The sequence below is a fragment of the Daktulosphaira vitifoliae genome, unplaced genomic scaffold (assembly GCF_025091365.1).
Source record: "Daktulosphaira vitifoliae isolate Bord-2020 unplaced genomic scaffold, ASM2509136v1 Scaffold_2, whole genome shotgun sequence".
Lineage (NCBI taxonomy): Eukaryota > Metazoa > Arthropoda > Insecta > Hemiptera > Phylloxeridae > Daktulosphaira > Daktulosphaira vitifoliae.
In genome coordinates, this window is record NW_026099573.1 from 46,046,964 (window position 1) to 46,073,828 (window position 26,865).

The 26,865-nt window shown below is 30.5% G+C and overlaps 1 protein-coding gene across 4 annotated transcripts in view; it reads right to left on the bottom strand.

The window, feature by feature from the left end:
* LOC126899129 (dynein axonemal heavy chain 3) overlaps positions 1-26,865 on the bottom strand; it is a 236,275-nt gene that overhangs the window by 144,556 nt on the left and 64,854 nt on the right. For all 4 annotated transcript variants that reach the window (XR_007702488.1, XM_050673685.1, XM_050673684.1 and 1 more), the window contains exons 16-22: positions 20,805-20,949; positions 20,527-20,738; positions 20,092-20,469; positions 19,764-20,026; positions 964-1,165; positions 707-910; positions 532-646 (exon numbers count right to left, since the gene is read on the bottom strand). Coding sequence is in view for 3 of the 4 variants with exons in the window: in XM_050673685.1 (XP_050529642.1) it covers positions 532-646; positions 707-910; positions 964-1,165; positions 19,764-20,026; positions 20,092-20,469; positions 20,527-20,738; positions 20,805-20,949 (1,519 nt within the window). In the remaining variant the exon portion in view is untranslated. The remainder of the gene's footprint in view (positions 1-531; positions 647-706; positions 911-963; positions 1,166-19,763; positions 20,027-20,091; positions 20,470-20,526; positions 20,739-20,804; positions 20,950-26,865) is intronic.

Here is a 26,865-nt window from a genome sequence, read left to right on the forward strand (position 1 = left end):
AGCTGAGAACGTTGAGAACCACTACCTTAGATGTACTTAGATCAATAATATATAAAAAATATATGTTAAGCTAATTTTAGTAATAATAAGAAATTAAATAACCTTTTCAAATACCTAAAAAATCATTCAGTACATGGAATAATTAGCTTTACCATATCCCATACAATATAGTATTATTACAATTTTAATTCATAATACACATCTTCTTGATTACGCAGTAATAAACTTTAATTAACAAAAAATAAAAATAAAATTTTCATCTATAGAGTAAGAAACACTTACGACAAAAGGACTGGTCAAAAAACAACGAAATAATATAAAGTGTTTTCTTAATTATTCGTAAATTGAGTATACGATTATGTGTTAAAGCATTATGCTATCAATAGTAAAAAAATTTGGAAGTGAAGACTAATTCATAGTAAGAACATGACGATAAAAGTTACGTTTATGTAACTCTTATCGTTGCGAATTAATTTATTTTAATAATTATAAACTAATTTTAAATTATTTCCAGAAAAATATAATTATTACCGTGAACATCAATAACAATTAATGCGCATACAGTTTGCCTTTCTCCTTTACTAAGATTCCCACGTACTAATCTGACCATATCTTCAATTTGTTGATTACTTTGGTCAAAATAAACCTAATTTATAGTAAAAATATAGAATGGTTATTGCTTTAATTATTTTTTATTTGTTTTTACAGCTAATGTTTTTCGACTAATAGCATTTTCAACTTCAGCTGTCCAATTTATAGTAGCAGCACATAATACAACCATTCCAGGCCACATAAGAACCCATTTATCACGTTGTGAAAATTGATATTCTCTAGTTGCATTACTTATTATCTCACTAATCGATTGTATCATAAAAGTTTCAACTTGAATTAACCATTTTTCAACTAGACCCTAATGAAGTAAATTTTAGTTTAGTAGAAATATATGTTGTCTCATATAGTTACTTTAGCATCTGCTGGATAAATTATTCCATTAAAGCCAACAATCTCGCCATCTTCTGATATCATACCAACAATTTCAACATTCTTAGAAAAGTTCAATTTCGCTATACCTTCGAAACATTTTGAAAGGTGTGGTTGCACTCTTAAAGGATCTTTAGTTTCTGATAATATTTCAAGCAACTCGTCATTGGATAAAAAGAAAAATCTATATTTATATCAAATTTTTTATTTTTAAAGAAACACATTATAATTAATCAATATTTGATAATAATTATTGATAAAAATCATTTAATTAAAAGATTTTACATAATTTCAATACCTGACAACCCACCAATATAGCCTTAAACATAAATGAAACCGAAACTTATTGATATAACAAAATAACGACAACAATAAAATCATAACTAGAATACAGCTTTCGCTAAAACTATTTGATTTGTTATCTAATGTAATTGAATAAGTCAATACAAAAAACTTATTGTAAATTTTAAGTACAGAGATTGTATTAAAGGTGAGGTGATGCTTATATGCAAAATAAATATAGTTTAAAAAACTAAAAAAACAAGCTTTAAGCACATCGAACCAAAAAATTAAAAATAGTTTTTAACATAAACTTAAAACATATTAATGTTAAAAGTTAATCTATTTATTTATGCTCCTTTTTAAATTAATTAATATCAAGATTTCATTCGTCGTGTTTTGATTGGTGGTGTTTTTCTTCATAATTAGTCCTTGTTTTAAGCTTGTGAGTCGTTGGAGGTTATAGTTCTTCTAGTTCATCAAATTTACTTCAAAGTTTGTAAGGTTACTCAGCTCAACAACAAATTGTAAGATCTCTTCCTTAACAATAAGAATTAAAACAGCTGTTTTAGCCTTGTGCTAATCAATTTTGTTGGAGATTTAAACGCCCGTATATAAAATTAAGTAAATTTTATATGCTTCTTTTGATTTGCTATAATGACGGAAATTTCTAAAAGTTCTAAAATAATTTGGCTTGGTAAACGTCGTCTTGGAATTGATCGTCCAATTAAAATTATATGTGATGCCAAAGAGACAGTAACACGCCTACTTATTAAATTAAACTCTCATAAAAGTTCTGGTAACCACTTTTTTTGGTAATTTTCGTTTTGTACGCGATAAAACTCTTATGCAACGTCAATCGCTACGCTCCTGTAATGAAGAATTGGACATGAGAACTTGTAATGATGAATCAAACTTGAAAATTGTATATATTTACGGTGAACCAAAAGTTGGAACTTCTCTCCCAAAAAATGGAAGAAGTCGACTACAAACATCTCAAGCATAACTAATTCGTCTACCAGATTACCCGTCACTGGGTTCTATCAAAATTGCCGTGTCTTTCGATCAAAACTTAGTAATTTTAAATGTTATGTTTCTTCTATTAATTGTTTGTTTGTAGTGTTAACTGAAACATGGTTAACTGATGGTATACATTATAATGAACTAGGTATGGTTAACTATAATTTATTCCGTTTTGATAGATGTATTCAGAGTAGTACTTATTGACATAAGAAAATATATTCCCTTGTCTCGTTTAACTATTCCTTTTAATAATGCCGAACAAATATTTGTTCAGTTCTCAATTGGTTCAGATAAATTTATAATTGGAAGTATTTATATTCCTCCTAATTCCTGTTCTAGTATTTATGATACCCATGCACATACTTAGGAGACCATTTTTCAGAAATACCCAAGCTATACTTACATTCTTTGTAGAGACTACAATTTTCCTAAAATTACCTGGGATAATAATGATATTGGTTTACTATACACATATACTTCAACTACTCGTGCTCCTAGTAATCCTGAAACCTTTATAACCCTCAATTTTTTTCAAAAAAATAATAATTATAACAAACATGGCTCAAGAATTCACTTGTGTTTTGCAATAACAGTAGTCTCGTACTAGATATGTCTCGTGAGCCTTTAGTGTCTCTTTATTCATTTCATCCTGCCTTAAGTATCTCCTTGCCTTCTTGTTTTATTTAACTTCCTGTCATCGCACTAAAGAATTTTTTAATTTCATAAAATCTGATTTCCCTAGTATTTGCTCATTCATTGCCCAGTTTGATAGGCATGCCACCTTGCTGAGCTACGATGCTGACTGTGCTATGAACTTGTTGTATGATGCACTGCATCGTTCTATTATTGATTTTGTTCTTAAGTCTATCTTTCGTGAATCTACTTATCCAATTTGATTTTTCAAAGACCTAAAGAAGATCTTATTCAAAAAGAACAAGCTCACTTTATTTACAAATCATTTCCTAGTGTAGATAATTTTCATATTTACGCGCTAAATTTAAATTTGAATCCGAAAAAGCTTCATCAATTATATGTCAAAAAAATTGAATCATCGTTTAAAAATAACCCACGTAATTTTTGGAAATTTGTAAATAATAGTAATCATTCAAAAAACATCCCAAAAGGATTATCCTATAATGACGTAACTTCATCAAACGATCAAGAAACGGCCGAATTGTTTGCCTCCTATTTTTCTTCAGTATACTTCTCCACTAATTTTGAAATTGATACTGATCAATTGGGTTAAGAGATTTTTGATTTGCCAAATAACATTAACCTCAGTTTTGAGGACATTTGTGACAGTCTTAAAGCTTTATTTGGGGATTGGTCTGTTGGCTCCGATGGACTCTGTAGTGAATTCATTTATCAATTGAAACACTATATTTCTTACCCACTATGGCTCATTTTTAGAAGATCTTTGGATGATGGAGTTTACCCATTAATCTTAAAATTCAGCTCCATCTCCCCTATCCCTAAAACTGGCTGCCCCTCGGTTATTTCAAGTTACAGACCATTTTCCATTCAGTCACATATCTCCAAGATTTTTGAAAAAATTATCTTAAGTAATCTGCAACCTTCCGTCAGCAATGTAATTATTGAAGAACAACATGCTTTTTCCCGGCCCCTTCAACTACTACTTGCAATCTTTTATTTACAAATTATGTTTTTAATGCATTCCCGCAACAATCACAGGTTTATGTCTTATATACAGACTTTGAAAAGGCGTTTAATTCAATAAGCCATGAAATATTACTTGCGGTCCTTAAAAAAACAGGTTTTGGTGAACCCCTTTTAGGTTGGTTTCGCTCCTGTCTTCTTAATAGATACCAATGGGTTAAAGTACATAGTACTAAGTCTGACTTATTTTTAGCCTCATCGGGAGTTCCTCAAGGGGGGCATCTGTCTCCCCTTTTATTCTCTGTTTTTATAAATGGAATTAGCCGTACTCTTCTCAACTGCAAGTTGCTTTGTTTCGTAGATGAAATAAAGCTTTTTTTTGCAAATTAATACGCAGGAAGATTGTATTAAGTTTCAGCATGACTTAGATCGGTTTACAACATGGTTTGAGGCGGTGGGCTTGTCACTAAATATTTCTAAATGTCAAGTTATGTCTTTCACTCGCTCTAAATCTCCCATAATACATTAATTTTTATCGGCGATTCTAACTTTACTCGTGTTTATGACACAGTTATAGATCTTGGCATTAAGTTTAATGCTTTTTTAGATCCTCGACCCCATATTGATATGATTTTTTGTAAGACGCTTAAGGTTCTCGGTTTTATAATGAGGATAGCTTCTGACTTTAAACTTAAATTAGTAATAAAAACACTATTTTGGGCGTTAGTTCGTCCTATTTTAAAATATGGTGCTATCATCTGGAATCCACATACAGCCAACGACGCTTGTTTAGTTGAAAGAGTACAACGTAGGTTTTTGCGGTTTGCTGGTTTTGTATTAGATATTCTTCATCTCCAACATGAATACTCACCTATTGCGGAATATTTTAATCTTCCTTTACTTGCTGATCGCCGAAAGGTACTAAATTCTTAAAAAATTTGTTTCGTGGTAACGTTGACTCTCCATCGCTTTTAGCGCTAATTAATTTTAAAGTTACCCAGAGAAAATCCAGAAATCAAGCTCCCTTCTTCATATCTATTAGTTTCGATGCGAAGCTGAGAATGTATTGGTTTTACTATGATGTGTATTTTTTTGTGTCTATTACCACTTTTTCTCACAGAACCGATTTCTTTCAATGATACATCAAAAGATCACAAATCGTATTTAGTCGAAGACATTACCCTCAAAAATTGAAAAAATTGTCCCTCGTTCACCGTAAATGGGGGAAAACTCCAAAAAAATTACAAATTTAAAAATCACTAATTTTCAAAATATTTTCAATTTTTTTTTTTATAAAACTGTCTTTTCTTAAAACTTTTTTAAAAATAACTAAATCAATATAATTTTTTTTGATAAATTTGACTCTTTACCTGTCCAGAAGGGGGTGTAGTAATTAGATGAGGAAGTATTGAACTACATCGATTTTAGTATAATATAAGCTTTACAATAGTAGTAAGCAATTTTTGAACTCTTAAGCAATATAATAATTCCATATAAAAGGGAAAATGCAGGGTAAGCAAATTAATAATGGTGGGAAAAAGAATATAAAAGGGAAACATGAAAAGTATAGGGGGACGATACTGGGCGAGACGAGACTGGACGTTTTGTCGAAGAAACGTCGAGTTACGGGTTAGGTCGTTGTTGTAGGAGTAACTTTATATTTTTGTAAGATTTAAATCATTTTTGTGTTAAATTTTTATATTAGCTTCGATGCGAAGCTGAGAAGGTATTGGTTTTACTAAAATGTGTTTATTTTTTTATTTTTTTTTTTATGTGTCTGTTACCACTTTTTCTCAGCNTTTTTTTTTTTTGTGTCTGTTACCACTTTTTCTCAGCTCTCACCGAACCGATTTCTTTCAATGATACGTCAAAAGATCACAAATCGTATCTAGTCGAAGACATTACCCTCAAAAATTGAAAAAAATTCCCTCGTTCCCCGTAAATGGGGGAAACCTCCAAAAAAATTACAAATTTAAAAATCGCTAATTTTCAAAATTTTTTCAATTTTTTTTACTTAAAATTGCTATAACTTTTTTAAAAATAACCGAATCAATATAATTTTTTTTTTATATAGCTGCATGATATCATTACCTTTCATTTGGTATATTTTTTTTTTATATGTGACCCTTTACTTGCCCACAAGGGGGGATTTAAAATGAAAACTTTTTCACAAAAAATTAATTTTTTCAAATTGATTTTTGAAAATGTTCCGGAAAGTCTGACACTTTTATATATATCTTAAATTAAAGTTAATGTAATATCCTTTATTATGGTAAAAAAAAATTTCGGACTTTATTTTATCTTCACGGTGAAAATGGCTACGAAATGCTATTATTGTGTGAAAATTCTCGATTTTATTTTTTACATTTTTAACTTTATAATGCTATGACATATTGAAAAGTGTATGGATCAATATTATTTTTTTATGAGAAATAATATTTTTTAATAATCCCTTTTTCATTCGATATACTTTATCTTAATTAGGATATTATTAATGAACTAGCAGATCATGTAGCTTTTGGAATAATTCACCAATTTTTTAAAATTAAACACTTAAGATTTGCATCGAAGCGTTTTTTTTTTATAGTGATTTTAATCACTGTCAGATATCATTATACTTGATCCATCTATGCCACGTCACCACTGTGCCGCGATCCCCCTGTACTGGGTTTTATATTTGACTTTGTGTTTAATACGTTTCTTAAATAAAATATCTATTTAAAAATCTGGGCTTAGCGCAAATACTTTATATTCACCGTGTTCGTAGAATTTGTGTGTGTGTGTGCGGCTAGAGTCAATGTTGGACTACTGGTCCTTTAGTCAATCTTAATAATTAGTGTACGAGCTGGCTAGTTTTTGGGCTTAACCGTCCTTTAGTGGGTATAGTAAAAAGGTAGTTGTGCTGGTGGCTGACAAAGAGCCACCCTACAGTCTGCTACTTTTGAGGTAGACTGTGATGACGGGTCTACACTCTACCCCTTTAGTAGTTCACTAATTTGAGGGATTGGGTCTGATCAGTTTATCCAACGGGAGTACTCGATAAGAGCTCGAACGACGAACTCATCGTCGATATATATATAAACATTAATTAAATTGTGTTAAACTTTTGTATCTACGTTGGGGCACTACTGACGTACGACAAGGGATTTAAAATGACAACTTTTTCACAAAAAAGTAACTTTTATTTTTGTTTCATTTTCTGTAACTATATTTTTGTATAATAAGGGTCAATCCCGTTGAATAAATAAATAAATAAACTTAAACTTAAAACAATGATGCACGAAAAATACTAGTATTAATGCGTAATCCAAAAGGGCGCACAGGTTCTTAAACAGAACACAAAGGAAAATAAAATGAAATCAAGTATTATAAGTTCGCAACTAACAGTGACGAACTTTGGTGTTATGGAATATTATACGTATAAGCAATTCACGTATCGTGAATAACTTATATATATATTAAAATATATAGATATATACCATATAATATATGCCGGAAAAACGATTTTGAGTCGCGGAAAGACAACACAAATCTTATTCGGAAAAACGCACAAAAACGTAGCGTAATTGCCAGTAGCACAAGATATCGGACCAACTAGTCAAGGTTAACGTCGGAAACGGAACAGCACGCAATATCAGTAATCCATATTCGGCGGCGGCCTTATCTCGGTGTCAAGGGCGGGGAGACAACCGATGACAATCGATTGTCATATTAATGGCTGGACGGCTGGTATCGAGAGAGACACGGGTGAGCGCCAGCCTAGAGCAAAAGGCGGTGCCGTGTCAGTATTATTGTCAAAAAAAGCGTCGGGCGCTCAATATACGAAAACTATGACACAAAGCACCCATACCTTTTTTCACAATGATACTAGTATTTTTCGTTCATTATTGTTTTAAGTTTATTCTAAAAATTATTTTTTAATTTTTAGTTCGATGTTCTTTTAAAACGTTTTTTTTAAACTATATTATTTTTTCATTTTTTAGTTTTTTATAATATCGCTGTCACAGTTATGGAGTGTTTATTGTCAATTATGACTATCAATTGATAAAATTTCTGTATTGGCAATTAGTGTATTTATAAACTCACAAATGTGTCTTACTACTGTTGATAATAAAGGCTATATATCTGCAAATATCGCCATAAAAAACTAATTAGCTACCTGTATTTGTAATCCCTGATGTATTATACATGTATATTAACTCATTACTTTCCAAGTAGATAGGGTATAAGAATACTTCAGGTCTTTGGCAGTCTCTGCCAGCCGACGTAAAAATATTTTTCAAAAAAGTATGAGGAATCTTGAACAAAACTTAGACGGATTGTCCGATCTCGGATGTCCGCAGGGACAACAGAAAATAGTTAAAAACGGTGCACCACAAATGGGATGTGATGAAATAGACAAGGAAGTGTTTTGGAGAGAATTGGACGAGGTGATGCATGGGATACTTCGGTATCTAAGAACCAGTTTGGATTTATGCCTGGTAAGTCAACAATGGAGCCATTATTTTGTGCGGGACAACTAATAGAAAAGTTTAGGGAAAAAAAGAAAAATCTGTGTATGTTTTATATAGATTTGAAGAAAGCGTATGATAGAGTACCGAGAGAATTATAAAGTGGCCATTAATGGAAAAAGAATGTATGATGACACTTGTACCAGGGTAAAAAGTGTGGAAGTAGTAACAGAAAATTTTCGGGTAAGAGTAGGAGTGCATCAGGGTTCTGCTTAAAGCCCTTACTTATTTTCTATAGTGATGGAGAAAATTACTAGAGAAATACAAGCAGAGGTGCCGTAGTGCATGTTGTTTGCTAACGATATAGTGTTAATAAGAGAAAATAGGGAGGAAATTAATCAAAAGCTAGAGGTGTGAAGATCAGCTCTTAAAGAAAAAGGTTTAAGAATAAGTAGGAGCAAGACAGAATATAAAGAGTACGAGTTTGACAAAGGAGAACACGAGGTGAAATGAGAAGATCAGTGACAATAGACGAGAACGTGATTGGAGAGGTGGAAAGTTTTAAATATTCAGGAATCAGTTGTGAAAAAGTGCGGTGGTATTGACGAGGATGTAAGATACAGGATTAAGCGCGAGTGGTTGAAGTGGAGAGAAGCGTATGGTGTCTTATGAGATAAAATAATTCCAATGAGGCTGAAAGGTAAATTCTACAAGACTGTAATAAGGCCAGCTATGATGTATAGTTCAGAGTGTTGAGCGGTTGATAAGAAAGTAAAGCAGATAATGAGTGTAGCAGAGATGAAAATGCTTAGATGGATGAGTGGAGTGACTAGAAAAGATAGGATAAGGAACGAGCATATAAGAGGGAGTATAGGCGTAGTATCAAATGTGGATAAGATGAGAGAAAATAGACTTAGATGGTTTGATCATGCTATGAGGAGAGAAGAATCGGAAGCTGTAAGAACAGTTATAGAAATGAATGTTGAAGAAATAAGAGGTAGAGAAAGACCTAAAATGAAATGGAGAGATGTTATTGAATGCGATTTGAGGACATCTGATGTGAGCGTAGAGGATGTGAAGATCGTGTCAAGTGGAAGTTTAAGATAAGGGTGGTCAACCCCAAATAGTTGGGATTAAGTCAAGGGAGAAGAAGAAGATTAACTCAAAAAAAAAGTGTACCTTTAAATGTTTATGTCTCATAATAATACAATAAAAAAAATTTTATTTATATATAATATTGATGATACGCACTCATGTACGGGTACGAAAACCAAAAATAAAATTATACTATATAATAGTGTTGCCGCGCTTGTGGTGAGCGTGATGGGGTGAATGCGTTACGACAGTTTAGTCTCAAGGCCATAGACGACGGTATATGCGAGAATAATAACACGTGGCGCGTGGAGAGTTACAAACAAACTTACATGTAAAACTAATTTAAGTGTGTTAAAAAAGATAATATTCGACACTAGAATTACTAGTAGTGGCGCGGAGCCGTATATTTAACAATAATAATGTCCAGTGAACGGTAAACACAATTCAAACAAGAATAAAAGAACATTGTGAAGATACTATTGATCAATCGCTGAGTCGATGTACGATCCGTTAAGTGAGGTGTTACGAAGTTGATTTAAGGAATACTTGCGGCGAGTCGTTCATCGGACATGCGGCACATGCTGGACTTTGTTCCATGGTGTATCGCACACGGTATTAGTCAGGCTAACTACTACATACACGTATATAGTAGTTAATAAACATTAATATACGACAGAAGATAAAGTAGGCACAGGTTGCGGGGCTCCGTATAACGCGAAGCAACGCGGAACCGTGTAAATTGTTTCCAATAAAACCAAAAAAAAACCCAGCACAGTGGGGACGTGGCATATTTGGGTCTATTATAGATGTATAGATTTATGAGTGATTAAAATCACAGAGAATCAAAAAAAGCAAAAGAAGAATGGCTAGAGAAACAATGTGCTGAAATAAACCATCTTTTTAAAACAAATAGGCTAGATCAAGCCTATGGAACCATTAAAAGTTTCCTCAAAACAAATAAACCTTGCAGCAATAATATTAAAGACAAGAATGATAAATTGCTCTTGGACACAAGAGAGGTGGTAAACCGATGGAGAGAGTGCCTTGAAGAACTATATCAAGGGGAGGAGTTAGAAGATATCAATGAAGAAACTGATGAGTGCTCCTATAGTGCACCGCTACTAAGAATTGAATTTAATGCCAGTCTCAGAGATTTGAAATATAAAAAAGCCCCGGGAATAGATGAAATCCCCGGAGAACTACTACAAAACGCAAGTTACAGCATAATAGACGCGATGTACTATCTTATGAAAGATATATACGAAACAGGAGTAATACCGAAAGACTTTTGCAACAGCAGAATTGTAACATTAATAAAAAAGAATAAAGCTGACTCTTGCGCAGATTGTAGAACTAAAACTTACTCCTCCACGCCTCAAAGATACTCATAAAAATTTTATATCGAAGGATATTTAATAAAGCCAACCAATATCTCGGAAATTATCAGTATGGATTCAGAAAACAAAAGGGAACTAGAGAGGCAATATTAGGACTTAGGATCTTAATAGAAAAACAAATATCTCGAAATAAAATAATATGCTTATAATTTATAGATATCGAAAAAGCTTTTGACAACATAGATTTGCAAATTATGTTCTCAATAATGAAGGAATTAAATTTAGATTTTAAAGACAGGAGAATTATATATAACCTCTACAAAAATCGAAGTGCAGAAATTACAATAAATCATGAGTCAGCTAGTATGAAAATATATAGAGGTGTAAGACATGGATGCCCACTTTCACAATTATTATTCAACTGCTACATAGAAAAAAGCATAACCGAAGTTAAAGATAAACTTAACAGGCTTGGCATTCGAATCAGAGTGGGTGGTATATTGATTCCAATGATCCGATTTGCAGACGACATCGTAATATTAGTAGAAACAGAGCACGACCTTCAGAGAGCCCTGGCAGAAATGCACGTAATAATAAATAAGTATCAAATGCGTATAAATTCTGGTAAAACAAAAATTTTATTTTGAGCTCGTGAATCCACAAATAACGCAAATATTTATTTAGAAAACCAACTTATTTCCCATGTTTCTAGTTTTAAATACTTGGGAAATTTAATAACATCACATCAGATGGAAGAAGTTCGCAGGAAATTAAACAAAGAATAGGGCAAGCAAAGACAGCCTTTATCAAGAAATATGAAAATTTTGGTTTCGGGAAAAATTAGCAGAGCAATAAAGAAGACATTTTTAAAAACGTTTGTATGGAGTGTTGCTTTATACGGCTGCGAGATATGGGTTATTAATGAAAAGGAAAAAAGATCCCTTGAAGCATTCGAAATGTGGTGTTGGAGACGAATGGAAAAAATAAACTGGACAGAAAGAGTAACAAATGAAGATATACTGACCCAAGTTGGAGAAACAAGATTAACAATTAAAGCTATAAAGCGACGATGATGGGACATGATGGGACACGTTTTACGCCATGACGAAGAATTGCATCATACTATAATAGAAGGTGCAATTGAAGGACGAAAACCAACAGGAAGACCAAGAAACTCATACATATCTTAACTGAAAAATGATGCAGGGATTGATACTTACGCCGGATTAAAAAGACTTGCTGAAGATCGTGATTAATGGAGAGCGAAGTTAAAAACGTTTTAAACTAACCTAATATAGGTTGAAAAAAAAAATATATCACTATCATATGTAACGCTTCGATGCAAATTTGTAGGTAATGTTTAATTCTAAGAATTTGGTGGATAATTACAAAAACAACATCTATTTCCTTAATTATATCCAGATTAATAATTATTAGATTCAAAAATATAGTAAAAAATTATATATTATATAATTGTTATATGTTAAAAGTAATAATTTTTAACTTACTTTATTTCGTCCTTTAAAGTGAAAGTTTATAATAAAAAAAATGAATTTATTACCATAACTTTTAAATCAACTTGGAAGTCTGAAATTGATATTATTAAATAGAAAAAAATGAAATTGTTAAGTTTAATATGCAGTCAGGAAATTTTATAATTACTATTTACAGTAAATTTATCAGAAAAGTTCGATTTTTTTTACATTTTTATCAAAAAAAATCACTTAAATAGAAATAATAGTAGCTTGAAGTGCTTGAGGATATATCCATGTTTACAGTTGAGTTCTGACGTTGGGTTTGGTTTCATCAATCCATGAAAGTTTTAACACATTCATAACTACGGAGACTCTACGGAGAGGACATGAAGAAAACTAGTAGACGTTGGGACAATATATCCCAGAAAAAGGCCAAGCTTATATCAGATCTGACTTTTATGAAGAGATGCAGAGACAAAAGAATAATACCACAATGCGTTGTTATTAATCATCCGATGAAAAACACAGGTGCGAGAAGAATTTTAGAAATGGCCAGTCAAAAACTATTACGGAATGAAATCATGTGCATCAGAAGGAAACTGGCTAACATTGACAATGACCTAACTGAAGTAAAAAACAAACTGAACACGTTACTTGAACAAGAGACCCTATCAAGATTAACAAATATGGTCGAAAAACAACAAACTAAAGTGTACATAAAAAGGAAAAACAAACAAGTAGAAAAATTCAAAAGGCTTGAAGGGAAAATCCAGAATAAAGAAAAGCCAAACCACAACTCCAACAAGAAAACTGCAGTTGTCAATTTAACTGACAAGGAATTGACTAATAATGAACTAATTATTCTGGAAAAAGGTTTTAATTTTTCGTTAGTTCCAAAGAAAATCCCAAAGGAGGACATTATAAGCAGTATAGAAAACTCGCTATACCAACTTGAAGACCATGAGAAAGAAATCATCAGGCAAGAAAGTTGCAAAATTCTAAGAGAAGCAATCTTACCGAAACAAAACTACAACAAAGATGAGTTAACTGCACTCAAAAATTTAAGGAACGACAACAATGTCATAATACTTAGAGCAGATAAAGGGAACGCAACAGTAATCATGAAAACCACAGAATATAACAACAAGATGAAGAAATTACTGGAAGAAGGACCGTATAAAATCATTAAAAGAAATCCACTGAACCGAATAATCAAATTAGTTAATGATGAAACAAAGAAAACAATACTAGATGGAAAAGAACGAAAACAACTACTTGTGACAGTTCCAAGATTACCAAGAATATAATTAAATAACCAAAAAATACGGAGTCCCAAAAATACACAAGAATGATGTGCCGCTCAGACCTATAGTCAGTGCCATAAACTCGCCTACATATAACTTAGAAGGTCACCTAGCAAGAATTCTGAAAACTAACACAGGAAAAACGTCTTCTTATGTGAAAAACTCGACGGACTTTGTGGAAAAACTACAACAAGCAAATTGGGAAGAACGAGACATTCTCGTCAGCTTCGATGTTGTTTCGTTATTTACGATGGTGCCAGTGAGGGACACACTGAATATTATAAAAGAGAAAAAATGGATAGATGAAAAACTACAAAGCTTATTGGAAATATGCACCAAAACAACAGTTTTCACATACCAAGATACTATCTACGAACAAACTGATGGAATGGCAATGGGATCAAGACTAGCACCAGTATTTGCCAACATATTTATGGAATGGTTTGAAGCGGAAGCAATGAGCACGTATACTCAAAAACCAAAAATGTGGTTGCGATATGTAGATGACACATTCGTTTTATGGCAACACGGCGAGGACAAACTACAATCTTTCCTGCAACACTTAAACAGCATACACGCCAATATACAGTTCACAATGGAAACTGAGGAAAACGGAAAATTGCCATTCCTAGATGTAATGGTAAAAAAACAGCCTAATGGGAAATTCGGCACAGGAGTGTATAGAAAAAGTACACATACAGATAGATATTTACATGCCGATTCACACCATTGCCCCTCACAGAAAATGGGATTATTACACACAATGACAACAAGAGCTGTCAGAATAGCTGATGAAAACCATGTGAATGAGGAAAAAACATACTTACGACAAGCGCTAAAGAATAATGGGTACACAATTAAAAATATTAATAAGGCAATTAAAAAAAGCAGAGAAAAGAAAAAATGCAACGCGTATCATGGATGACGAAAATAATGAAGATGAAAAGAAAGGAACATTAATACTGCCGTACATACAGGGAATTACCGACCGCATATCAAGAATCGCACAAAAATTCAAATTAAGAACCGTTTTCAAACCAAACACAGTAGCAGGATCACTACTCCGAAACCCGAAAGATAAACTGCCAGAGATGCAAACACCAGGAGTATATGAAATACCGTGTTCATGTGGTAAATCTTATATTGGACAAACAGGAAGAGCTATTGCGACAAGAATAAAAGAACATGAAAAAGATGTGGAGTACCAAAGAACAGAAAAATCTGCAGTAGCTGAACATGCCAAAAACAAAGGACATGACATACAATTCGATAAAGTAAAAATACTTAACAAAGAACCTCATTTTGGCAAACGGATGTACAAGGAAGCAATAGAAATCGAAAAATGTCCGGAAAATTTTAACAGAGAAGATGGATGGAAAATCAGCAAAACTTGGTTACCTATCATACACCAGACAAAAAGGAAATTAACCAACAACACCGAAAATAATTCAATATACGAAGAGGCAACAATCAACATAACAAATAATTGCCGGTGTAGGAAAGGAAGACCGAAATGTCAAGAATGCCATAAACAACGTTAGTCAAAAATCGAGATGTGTCAACGACATTAGTCAAAAACTCGAAACGTTCAGCAACATTATTCAAAAACCCGGATACGGTAAACTACATTAGTCAAAAACCAGATGTTATCAATTTTATAAAAGCAGACTGTTATCAAGATAAGCCGCCAGTATAGTTGCAGCCACCGACTAGCAACCATCACTCTGAAGATGGACTCTGCAATGAGTCCGAAACGTCAGAACTCAACTGTAAACATGGATATATCCTCAAGCACTTCAAGCAACAAAACAATCCATGAAAGTTTTAACACATTCGAAATAATAGCAATCATTCCCTAGTAACTTTTGGTGTTTGGAAAGATTTGGCAATTGAAATATTCAGAACTTCATTAATTTTAATGATTTACTTTAACTAAATGAACCAATCAAAACAAAGTTGTTAAAATGATTTACTGAATAGAGCGATATATGCAATTTCATTATAATTGTAAAAATCCATTGTTAATTCAAGAGAAACTAACAATCATTTTCTTAGAAATTATTTATATAGAAACATGTTAACAAAAAATTTGGGATATTATAGCCTAGTAGTAGCACACACAAATAAAGTAAAGTATTATAAAATTACAAAGTAAAATGATTAAATTTTATAGTTGAAACCTATCATATCAAACTTGATACGTCAATTAATACTTTCAAAACATCAGAAATGAATGATTTTTTAAATGTCTGAAATAAGAAATTTCATCTCGCAAGGGACGACTACAGTGATGATCCCTGATCATTATTTAAGTTATTAAATCTAAATGAGATAAAAATCAATAGAGTTGAAAATTTATTCTAACTTAAAAATAATTAAGAAAAAAATTCCTTGATATACGCGGGTTGGAACCTTGTACCCCAAGCGCGTAAGACGCAAGTATTATAGACTCGACAACCGTACGTCGCTTCTGTCGATCGAAAAAAATTGCAATTTAAGCTAGTTCAAATTTCAAAACAACTTAAAAAAAGCAAAAAAGTTTAAATAAGTTTAACCTGCTATGCTATATCAATTTTATTTATATAATATTTATGAAAATCTGTGTAATCCACTTGTCAGTTATTTTTTTTCCATAATAAAGTATATTACATTTTCTTTAATTTAAGATATATATAAAAGTGTCAGACCTTCCGGAANAGCTTCAATTTAAGATATATATAAAAGTGTCAGACCTTCCGGAACACTTTCAAAAGTTAAGTTGAAAAAGTTCTACTTTCTATATACATTTTCAGATTTGAACCCCTTCCCATATATAGGGAAATAGTCTGATTTAAAAAAAAAGTATGTCGAATGAAAGATGTATATAAATACCAGTGTTGAGAAGGAACTGGTTCCAATNAGTGTTGAGAAGGAACTAGTTCCAAAAGGAACGGATTCCTGGAACGAGTTCTTTTTGAAGGAATGATGCTAGGAACTGCTTCCTTTTAAAATAAAGGAACGAGGAAAATGAACAAATTCCATTTTTTAAGGAACGTGAACGGAAATTACAGTTCCTAAAAATTTTTATAAACATGTTTTAGTGTAGTTTTCTTCGTATCTAGACATTAAAATATTAAGGTATTTTTAGTTGACTTTTGACAATGGAAGTTCCCTATATACCCAACCGAGATCGTAGGCTGTTTAAATGAATCAATTGACTATAAATAGAGTTATTATCACATGTAGGTAAATATTTAAACAGTAAATATTTAATATATGTGTACATATATTAAATAATGCACCGAATATTATCGTCATTTCTTGTTAACTAATATATGTTAAAGGTTTTGGGTTTTCTGATTTATTATTTCTAACTTATATGTAGACAATAGACATTGGTCGCGTTGATACAAGTCGTTAGCATTTATTACCTGCTTATAAATATAATTTTCGAATACTTTTAGATAAGGAATACTATAAATTTGTTTTGTATTCGACTGCTGATGAAAATCATTGATGACCGTTATCATGATCTCATTGCCACAATTTTTTAAATAACTTGGTTACATAAAAGGAACGAAGAGTGGAACGAGTTCTTATTTTGGAGGAACTGGATCTGGAACAAGTTCCTTCTTAATATAAAGAATTAGGATCTGGAACGAGTTCATATTTTAGAAAATGAACGGGAACGGAACGAGTTCCATTTAAAAAGGAACATTCCCAACACTGATAAATACTACTTCTCATAAAATAATTGTATTGATCCATACATTTTTAACACGCTTATATTAGTTTCACTTGTATGTGGGATGTTTGTTGTTTGTAACTTTCCACGCGCACGAGATTAGACGGTCGTAACGCATTCAGCCCACCCCACTCTACAGTCGTCGAAAATAATATTTTCCAACCCGTAGTAGACGCGCGCGTCATCAATTATATTAATATATATGTAAATAAATTTTTATTGAGACACGGCCCCGTCACTCGTGCTACCTTTATCAGCCGTCGCCCTACTATTAGTATAAGTGACCATACGCTACGGTGTAAAGTCCACCAAGTGCCGCACGGCCGACGATGACCCGCCGCAAAATGATACGTTGAATCTTCTTCCCGTTGTTAAAGTGGCAACGTCGATGATGTACGCCACCGGCTCCTGACGTGCCGCACGACCGAACCGATCCGCATCCGCGTACCGTCGCCATTAACGCTCCTAACTTTTCGACGCCCGTGAATCTTGCCGGAAACCGCCTATGAAAGTGCCGCGATATTATACGAAGATTATTTTAATTTTGTCCAATTCGTATAATATATATATATCGTTATAATTTTTTTGTTTTAATTTCTTCAATATATTAACATACGAATTAAATAATCTATAAAATCGAATTAATTTCTAAATAATTCATATTAATGAATATTTGTTTTTACTACAATTCTATTGTACAAATAAAAACAACTCGAATAAAAAAAATTTAAGTTCTATATAACTGCGTTTTGAGTTTTGTATTTAAACATTTTTGTGTTTATTTAAAACACCAAGGTTTTTAGAAGTTTAATAAATTCTATTGACATACTGGTCATGAACCTTTTTACGCACATTTTGATGTCCCAACTAATAAGCAGTTATTTTTGGGAAACAGAGTAATGATGCATAATTACGCGAGTTTTTTCCAAATAAATATTTCAGTATGGGGCCAAAGCTCAATAGTTACGCTAACCTAAACGTGTGCTGCTTTCCTTGGATGTGGTACCCGTTTCTCAGCTCCCTCCCCGGAATCGAACCCTGATTTCCCGTTACCCATTACAACCATGATATTGATAGTAATTACTATCATAACATGAAACTAAAAAGTGAAAAATAAATATAGTTTAAAAGCGTGTTTTTTTAGTTTTTTTAAACTATATTTATTTTAAAAAGTTATAGCATTTTAAAATATAAAATCGAGAATTTCCATACAAAAATAGCATTCAATAGCCATTTTCACCATGAAGACAAAATAAAATCAGAAATTTTTTTTTTCATAACATAGTACATTAAATTAGCTTTAATTTAAGATATATATATATATAAGTGTTAGACTTTCCGGAACACTTTCAAAAGTTAAGTTGAAAAAGTTGTCATTTTAAATACCTCTTGTGGGCAGATTAAGGATTAAATTAAAAAAATATATATACCAAATGATAGGTAAAGACATCAAGCATTTATAAAAAAAAATTATATTGATTTGTTCATTTTTGAAAAAGTAATGGTAGTTTTAAGAAAAAAAAAAATGAAAAATTTCGAAAATTAGCAATTTTTAAATTTGTAATTTTTTTGGAGGTTTCCCTCAATTAATGGGAAAGAGTGAAATTTTTTCAATTTTTGAGGGTAATGTCTTCGACTAGATACGATTTGTGATCTTTTGACGTATCGTTGAAAGAAATCCGTTCGGTGAGAGCTTAGAAAAAGTAGTAACAAAAAAAAAAAAAAAAAAAAAAGAAAATGCATAGTAAAACCAATACCTTTTCAGCTTCGCATCGAAGCTAAAATGTAATTGTATTAGTAATAAATTATTATTATTAAAAAGTAATATATTAATTAAAATAAACATTTTAATATAAAAAATCAAGTTTTATGAATTTAAAATTCATGAATATTCATTTATATTATTACAATAAATTGCAAACAATCGTTTATCGTTTTTTAAATGTACACGTTTATTGAACTTATATATAGTGTTCATCGAATAATTAAATTTTGTCTATATAATATGTTTGACGCAAAAGGGACGGTCTGCGATGACTGAACACGACAGCCGACCTTGATGCGTTATAATCTTTATTTTTGAGCCCTCTGTAAAAAAGTTTACTGTAAATGAAACTTCTTTATAGACAAATAATATGTTTCCATTTATCACTGCATAGTTGCCTCTAAATTCTATTCTTAGAATTATTATTTTTTACAATAAACTTATTATTTACTATAGTTTAGAATTAAATAAAAATGTATTTAGTATATTTGTATTATGATATAATCATTAATAGAAATTTCATTAATCCCTTTTTTATGATTATACTACAGAATTACATACTAGTAATATTTCAAGTTTACTTATTAAGACTAACTTAAATTTTACACAGCTAATTTTATTAATATAAAAGTTTAGGATGTAGCTTTAGACAGAGATCAAAATAAATTTTAAAAGGTTACCCAAATATAAGAGAGAGCATAGATGTACATACCTAGGGAAAAATAATCGTTTTTTTTCTAAGTATTCGTTTAATCCTTTTTGTATCTGTTCAAACATAACACTACAGTTTTGAAGTGACTGTAACATATTTGAATATGCTGTAGCTTCTAAAACTTTTCGTTTATTAGCCGTATTTATCATTATTTGACGCCATATTGCATCAACTACTCTAAAATTACGCGCTTCTTCAGGCATTTGACGATTTATATCTTCTGAACTAAATATTGGTCCTAAATACATCCAAATTCGTTGAACCTTTAAAATTTTAATTTAATATATTATGATGAATTTAATTATGTAGATTATGTAGATATACACACCCCAATCCAAAGATCTAAGATTTCTTGCATTAAAACTAACTTTTTTTCCCAATCATCCATATCTGCCTCAAATGGTTTTATATAAGCTGACCCATGCATTGTTTGTGCTTTCAGTATATGATCATCCAGCATAACTTGAATATCATCTAGTGACGTTAAAATACAAACGCCACTATCTCGGTATGGTGTACATTCAAATTCAATATTCAACCATTCTTCTTTCATTTTTCGTAAATTATGTTCCAATGTGAATTCTCTAGATGCGGTAGTGTTAATTTCTTCTAAACGTTCAATGTGGTTTGTCAAACCTATCTCAATCATTTCTGCGAGTGTGGATGATTCATTCGGATGTAAATCCATACCAACACTTTTACTTATCTATTTTAATTGATTATATGAATATTATAGATAAAATGTATAAAACTAATTAAATACTTCTTTCCAATGACGCTCGTGTATTCCTGGGTTGCAAACAGTTTCTAACACAGGTATGTATTTTTTGAAATTTTCAACTTTTCCTCTTACTATTTCAGCTACCCTTTTTGATCCGGGATAATCTTGTAAAGTTCTTGCTAATTTATAAAGATTTTTCCACATATTATCAACAGTATCTTTTATTTCTATTGCATTAAGTTGATAAAAGGGCCCTTTTAAATAACAAACAATCTATTTAAATGCTATTATACAATAATTGATTTTATTAGAAAATTTACCATTTAACCATTTTTCATAGTTATAATGAAAATCACGAACAATATCCCACAAGCGATCAAATGGTTCAGTGGCTGACACCATAGAGTGAAGTTGAGTATAAGATGTAATTTCAAAATCAAGCAATTGTTCTGTGTTATTAATACTCTAAAGTTAAAAGAATGCTCATTTTTATTTCATGGACTATGTTTTTACCTCTTGCTAGACAAAGATTCTTAACTTTTGTATAGATTCTGGTATAAATGGTTAGACTAACGTCTAAAAGATTTATGATAATTCTTATCGTAAAATAATCGTTTAATAAACGATTTTGGATAATCCAGAAAATAAATTACTTACTGAATATTAAACAAGTGACAGAATGACTTAAAGCCCTTGGATTTATTATCACACCACCAAATAAAAAATTAAGTACAGACAGTATCAGATATAATGGAGTTGAGGTATATTTCAGTCTATAACTGATAAATAACTGTCATGAGTCCCTTTGATATGTATGTGCATGAAAATAAAGTATGTGTAATATTAAATGTTATACATTTATAATTTATAATTGTAGTCGAAATCATTTTTGATAATTTTATGAAATAATTTACATAAATACCTACAAATTGGCAGTTTTTAGTGGTATGGTTTATAAATAAATTAATATTCTGATGAAATAAAATAGATTTGTGAGTCAAATTAATTTTCTAAGGAACATAAAATAAGAGAGGCAATAGATAATGTTTAAAAATAATAGTAAATTAATCAATTGGAATATTGGCTCACTGTAAATTCACTATTAAAATTGAGTAAAATGGCAATACTTGACAATCGATTAAATAATATCACTAAGCGATATCATTGTTTCCAAAATACGTATAAGCGATTTTTTAAAACTTTTTGTGTTAAAAATATTTTATAGTTTTAAATTAATATTTTATTAATAATATTTGTCATTAATGATCAATTTTTATAAAGAATTAATTTTTTTTTTTTCAAAATTGTATATTTATAATATTTATTTATTATTATTTTTCAAGCATAGGCGTATATACGGTGGCAGCCTTGGGTTCCTGGGCTGAAACTGCAAATTTATAAAGCGCCGGTAATCGGAGTTCTAAGAAAAAAATTCAAAAAATTCCTTGACATACACGGGTTGGAACCTTGTACCCCAAGCGCGTAAGACGCAAGTATTATAGACTCGACAACCGTACGTCGCTTCTGTCGATTGAAAAAAATGGCAATTTAAGCTAGTTCAAATCTCAAAACAACTTAAAAAAGCAAATAAGTTTAACCTGCTATGCTATATCAATTTTATTTATATAATATTTATGAAAATCTGTGTACTCCACTTGTCAGGTATTTTATAATAAAATAAAATACAAAACCCAGAATTTTAACACAAAAATAGCATATTTTTTTTTCCGTAATAAAGTATATTACATATTCTTTAATTTAAGATATATATATATATATAAGTGACAGTATTTCTGGAACACTTTAAAAAATTTAATTAAAAATGTTCTAGTTTCAATACGCATGTTTAAAGTTTTGACACCCTTGTATAAAGGGGTATGATCCGATTTACAAAAAAAATGTGTCAGATGAAAGGGGTATATAAAAATTTATTATAAAAATATTCATCCATACATTTTCCGAAAGTTATAGCAATATAATGTTAAAAAAGCTAGTTCAAATATCAAAATTATTTTTCTCGACTCCAAAAAGCAAATAAATTTATATAAGTTTAACTTTCTATGCTATATCAATTCTTTATTTATATAATATTTATAAAAATCTGTACTCCCTTTGACAGGTATTTTAAAATAAAAACAGTAGAACAGTGGGGTCGAGGCACAGTGCGGATGAGGCATAGATGGGACAAGTATAGATGATATCTGACAGTGATTAAAATCACTATTATAAGAAACGCTTCGATGCATATCTGTAGACAGTGTTTAATTAAAAACAAAAAATTTGTTAAAATAGATTTTTTTTGAATACGGTAGCCATTTGCGCATAGAAGATTGGTCGTCGGGAACAAATTTTTTTTTTATTTTATAGCACATAAAATAAGCTTTAATTTGATATATGTTTAAAGGACGCAGTATTTTCGGAACATTTGCAAAAATTAAGTTGAAAAAGTTATTTTTTGTAAAAAAGTTGCTATTTTAAATCCCCCCCCCATGAGCAGTTTAAGAGTTAGATTTTCAACAAAATGATATCAAACGAAAGAGAAATATCTAAGGTTTTAGTTGAAAAAAAATTATGTTGATTTGTTTATTTTTCAAAATGTTATGGAAGTTTTAAGAAAAAAAGTGAAAAAATGACAAAATTTACTGATTTTTAAATTTGTAATTTTTTTGGATATTTCCCCCATTTTCGGGGAACGAGGGAATTTTTTTCAATTTTTAAGGGTAATGTCTCCAACTAGATACGATTTGTGATCTTTTGACGTACTTTTGAAAGAAATCGGTCCAGTGAGAGCTGAGAAAAAGTGGTAATAGACACAAAAAAAACACATCATAGTAAAACCAATACATTCTCAGCTTCGCATCGAAGCTAAAAAACACATCATAGTAAAATTAGTACCTTTTCAACTTCGCATCGAAGCTAAAATGAGGAGCCGCTGAAGAACGTGATCGCAAGAAACTTAAATTAAATCATATTGTTCAAACTTGTCAAAATTAAAAGCCTTTTTTAAATCAAAGAATAAAAACAACTATGATCTTAATGAACCTACTTCATACATGGTATGATAAAATATTTTATTTATTAGATTTTTATTTAGTTTTTTACATTTTTGCGTCAACACATCCCAATAGTACTGTGTTCAGTGTTTTTTCAGAAATTTTACGTTGGTGTGGGACAAATGATTGAAAAATATATAATAAATAAAAAATATATGTAGGTTTTTTAATTTGAAATTAAGCGATATATCTATTAGTTTTATTATGATGTTTATTTTTCTTCTGTAGACACTTTTGGAGGCAGTAAACTTTGTTCAAAAGTTACGATACCCCATCTACAGATCAGAAATTGTATACAGGAGATAATTTTAAGGTTAATATTTATTTATTCTAAACAGTGTAAGAAGCCTAAGAAAAAACTGTCAACAAATCGAGTAAAATAACGCCATAAACGAAATTTTCGGTAAATTAATTTTAGTTTTTAAACTATTTAGTTTAACTTTTAAACTAGTTTAAAAGTACTATCGCTAGAAACTTGAAATGTTTACCACATATTAACAATAAATACACTTGTAAAAACTTAAACAAAGTAATTATGTGCTAAAAAAGATGTTGAAATTTCGAGTTTTTTTTATAAAAATTATTATGCTGTACAATTTGTGATTAAAAAAACTGAGCATTAAATATGAATTCACTCAAATACCCTTACAACAATTCTCAATCATAACATTTAAAAAAGTAAAATAGTTAATTGCAAATTGTGGTTCATTAACGCAAATAGGTAGAAATTAATTTAAAACAATTTACTAGAAGACAAGTTATTTCATTTGACAAATAATTGTGGGCCTATTAATAATTGTATATTTATAGCTTGTAGAAACTTAAGAAAAGTTTCAAAAAAAACTAACCATCATATAATTGATTTTACAGAATGAAAATAATGAAAAAAATATAATTTGTAATCATCCTGCAACTGAACCTGATGTAAGTTATTCCTCCACTTATGTATGATTAGTTAACTATTTTTTTTTTTTAGAACTTCAACAGCCAAACAAAAGATAAATTGTGTCTAGACAGAGAAGATATACAAAACAGTTTAGAAGTTACTAATGAAGTCTCAGGTTAATACTTATAATTTTTTTTACATTTAAAATTTGTTTTTCTTATATTTAAATAAAAGTTTAAATCAATATTCAATAATGTATGTATGGGCATTTTTAATTTGTTTCAGGGTTAAATTTTCTATAAATGATGTTACAGTTAAGTTACTAACCAATCGTCTTGAATTTAAACAAAGAGTTAATCATCCGATTTTAAATATCTACCCCAAAACTTTACAAGTAAGTAAACAGCGTTCGTTTCAAAAATCATGGTATGAAATGTACAGTTGGTTTATTGGAATATAGTCCAGCGGTTGATGCATCATTTTGTTTTGCGTGTCGTTGTTTTAATGGAAATTAATCTAATATTGGTTAGACCGAAATAATTTTTTCTACAACAGGGTTTAATAGTTGGTACAGGGCTTCTGAAAGATTAAAATCTCACCAAATGTCATAAGGTCATACAAATAGTACAACAGCAATTAATAATTTTTATTCTAATAAATCTATTGATGAAGTAATTAATATTGAAATTACAAAACACTCATATTGCTGTTATGGCAGACGAAACCAGCGGCATTGGTCACAACGAGTAACTCTCAGTGTTTTTTCGCTATTTTGATACCAAAACTAACCGCTCAGTAAAAAAATCTATTACTTTGAGACTTATGTTGTCTGTAAATGCAGAATCAATTTTTAATATGCTTGATGATGTAATTACTTGTTAATTTAAGTTAAATTGGACGAATATAGTTGCAGTATGTTTTGATGGAGCAGCAACTATGACAGGTAGTATTAATAGAGTTCAAGCCAAATGCAAGAGTAAAAATGAAAATATTTTACATGTGCACTGTTATGCACATTGTTTAAATATAACTTTAATGGATGCTGTTTGTGCTAATGCAAAGTATAGTGAAGTAAATAAATGTGTCTTTGATTTTCTTGGAACTATGAAATTTATTTATTCTTTTATCAAAAGAAGTCCAATAAGACATGTAGTATTTGAAGGATTTGCCAAAGTATATGGTGCTAAAGTACAAAAGTTGAAATCTATGTCACAAACTAGTTGGGCTTGTCGCGCTGAGGAAATAAATGCAGTTAGAAAAATTACAAAGCTCTTTAAGTACATTGGAAGAGATAAATTCTAAATGTTTGATACCTAAAGCAAAAGCTAAAAGTAGTGGACTTCATTATCAAACTTAAATCATTTGAGTTTATTTATTGTTTAAATTTAATGCAAACAATTTTACAAATGATATTAAAAGTAAGTTCATCTTTACAAACTCCAAACTTAGAACTTTTTACTGCCGTTTCACTTATACATGCCTTAAGATCTTCATTGAATTCATTAAGAAATTAACTCAAGAAATTCAGTCTATATTTATTAGAACGGAACAAATGTGCAATGAAAACAATATTGAAATACCAACAGTAAAGAATAGAAAGGTTTCAGAAAAGAGAAGTAATTTACAACATTCCACACCACAGCATAACTATCTGACAAAGAGTGAAGAAATGAAAGTAACTGTTGTTTTCCCATTATTAGATGTGTTATTATCTGGAATTGATGATAGATTTAAACAAGAAACATCGGATTTAATAACTATAATTGGAAAAATAATTATCTTAGAGTTAAATAATGATTCGCCTTGTTTATACATACTTAATAATTTGCTAAATGTTCAAACTCTAGAGCTTCTTGTAGAAATTAGTATTTTGAAAAGTATTGAGGACACACCAAAAAGGAACATCATCAGATTGCATTTATAAGTGGATTGATTGGTTAGTAGTACGAGGAAGATGCGATACTTTTATGATAAAACATTTTATGATTGTCTGAAATATTTTGTGATTATACCAGTGACCAGTTGTGGATGTGAAAGGAGTTTTTCAAAAATGTCCATAATCAAAACAAAGTTAAGAAGCACCATGACACAAGGAAGGCTCAATGCTTTATTATTTTTATTTATCGAACAAGAATTGGTGAGTAATATCAATATTGATAAAGTGATTAATGATTTCAAAAATGTTTCATCCTAAAGAAGACTTGTTCTTTGAAAGATATCATAGAAATTAAAATATTTTAAATATTATGTAAAGTTACTATTATTATTTTTACTTGTTATGCAGATATTATATAAGGAACTTTGTTAATTTTTACTAAATATACGCACACTTTACATATTTTGTTAATAATGTAACTTATTATACATTGTGAAAAATGTAAAGCTAATACAATAGTTTTTGTTTAAATTTACATAATTAAAAAGAAGATAACTAGATTAAAG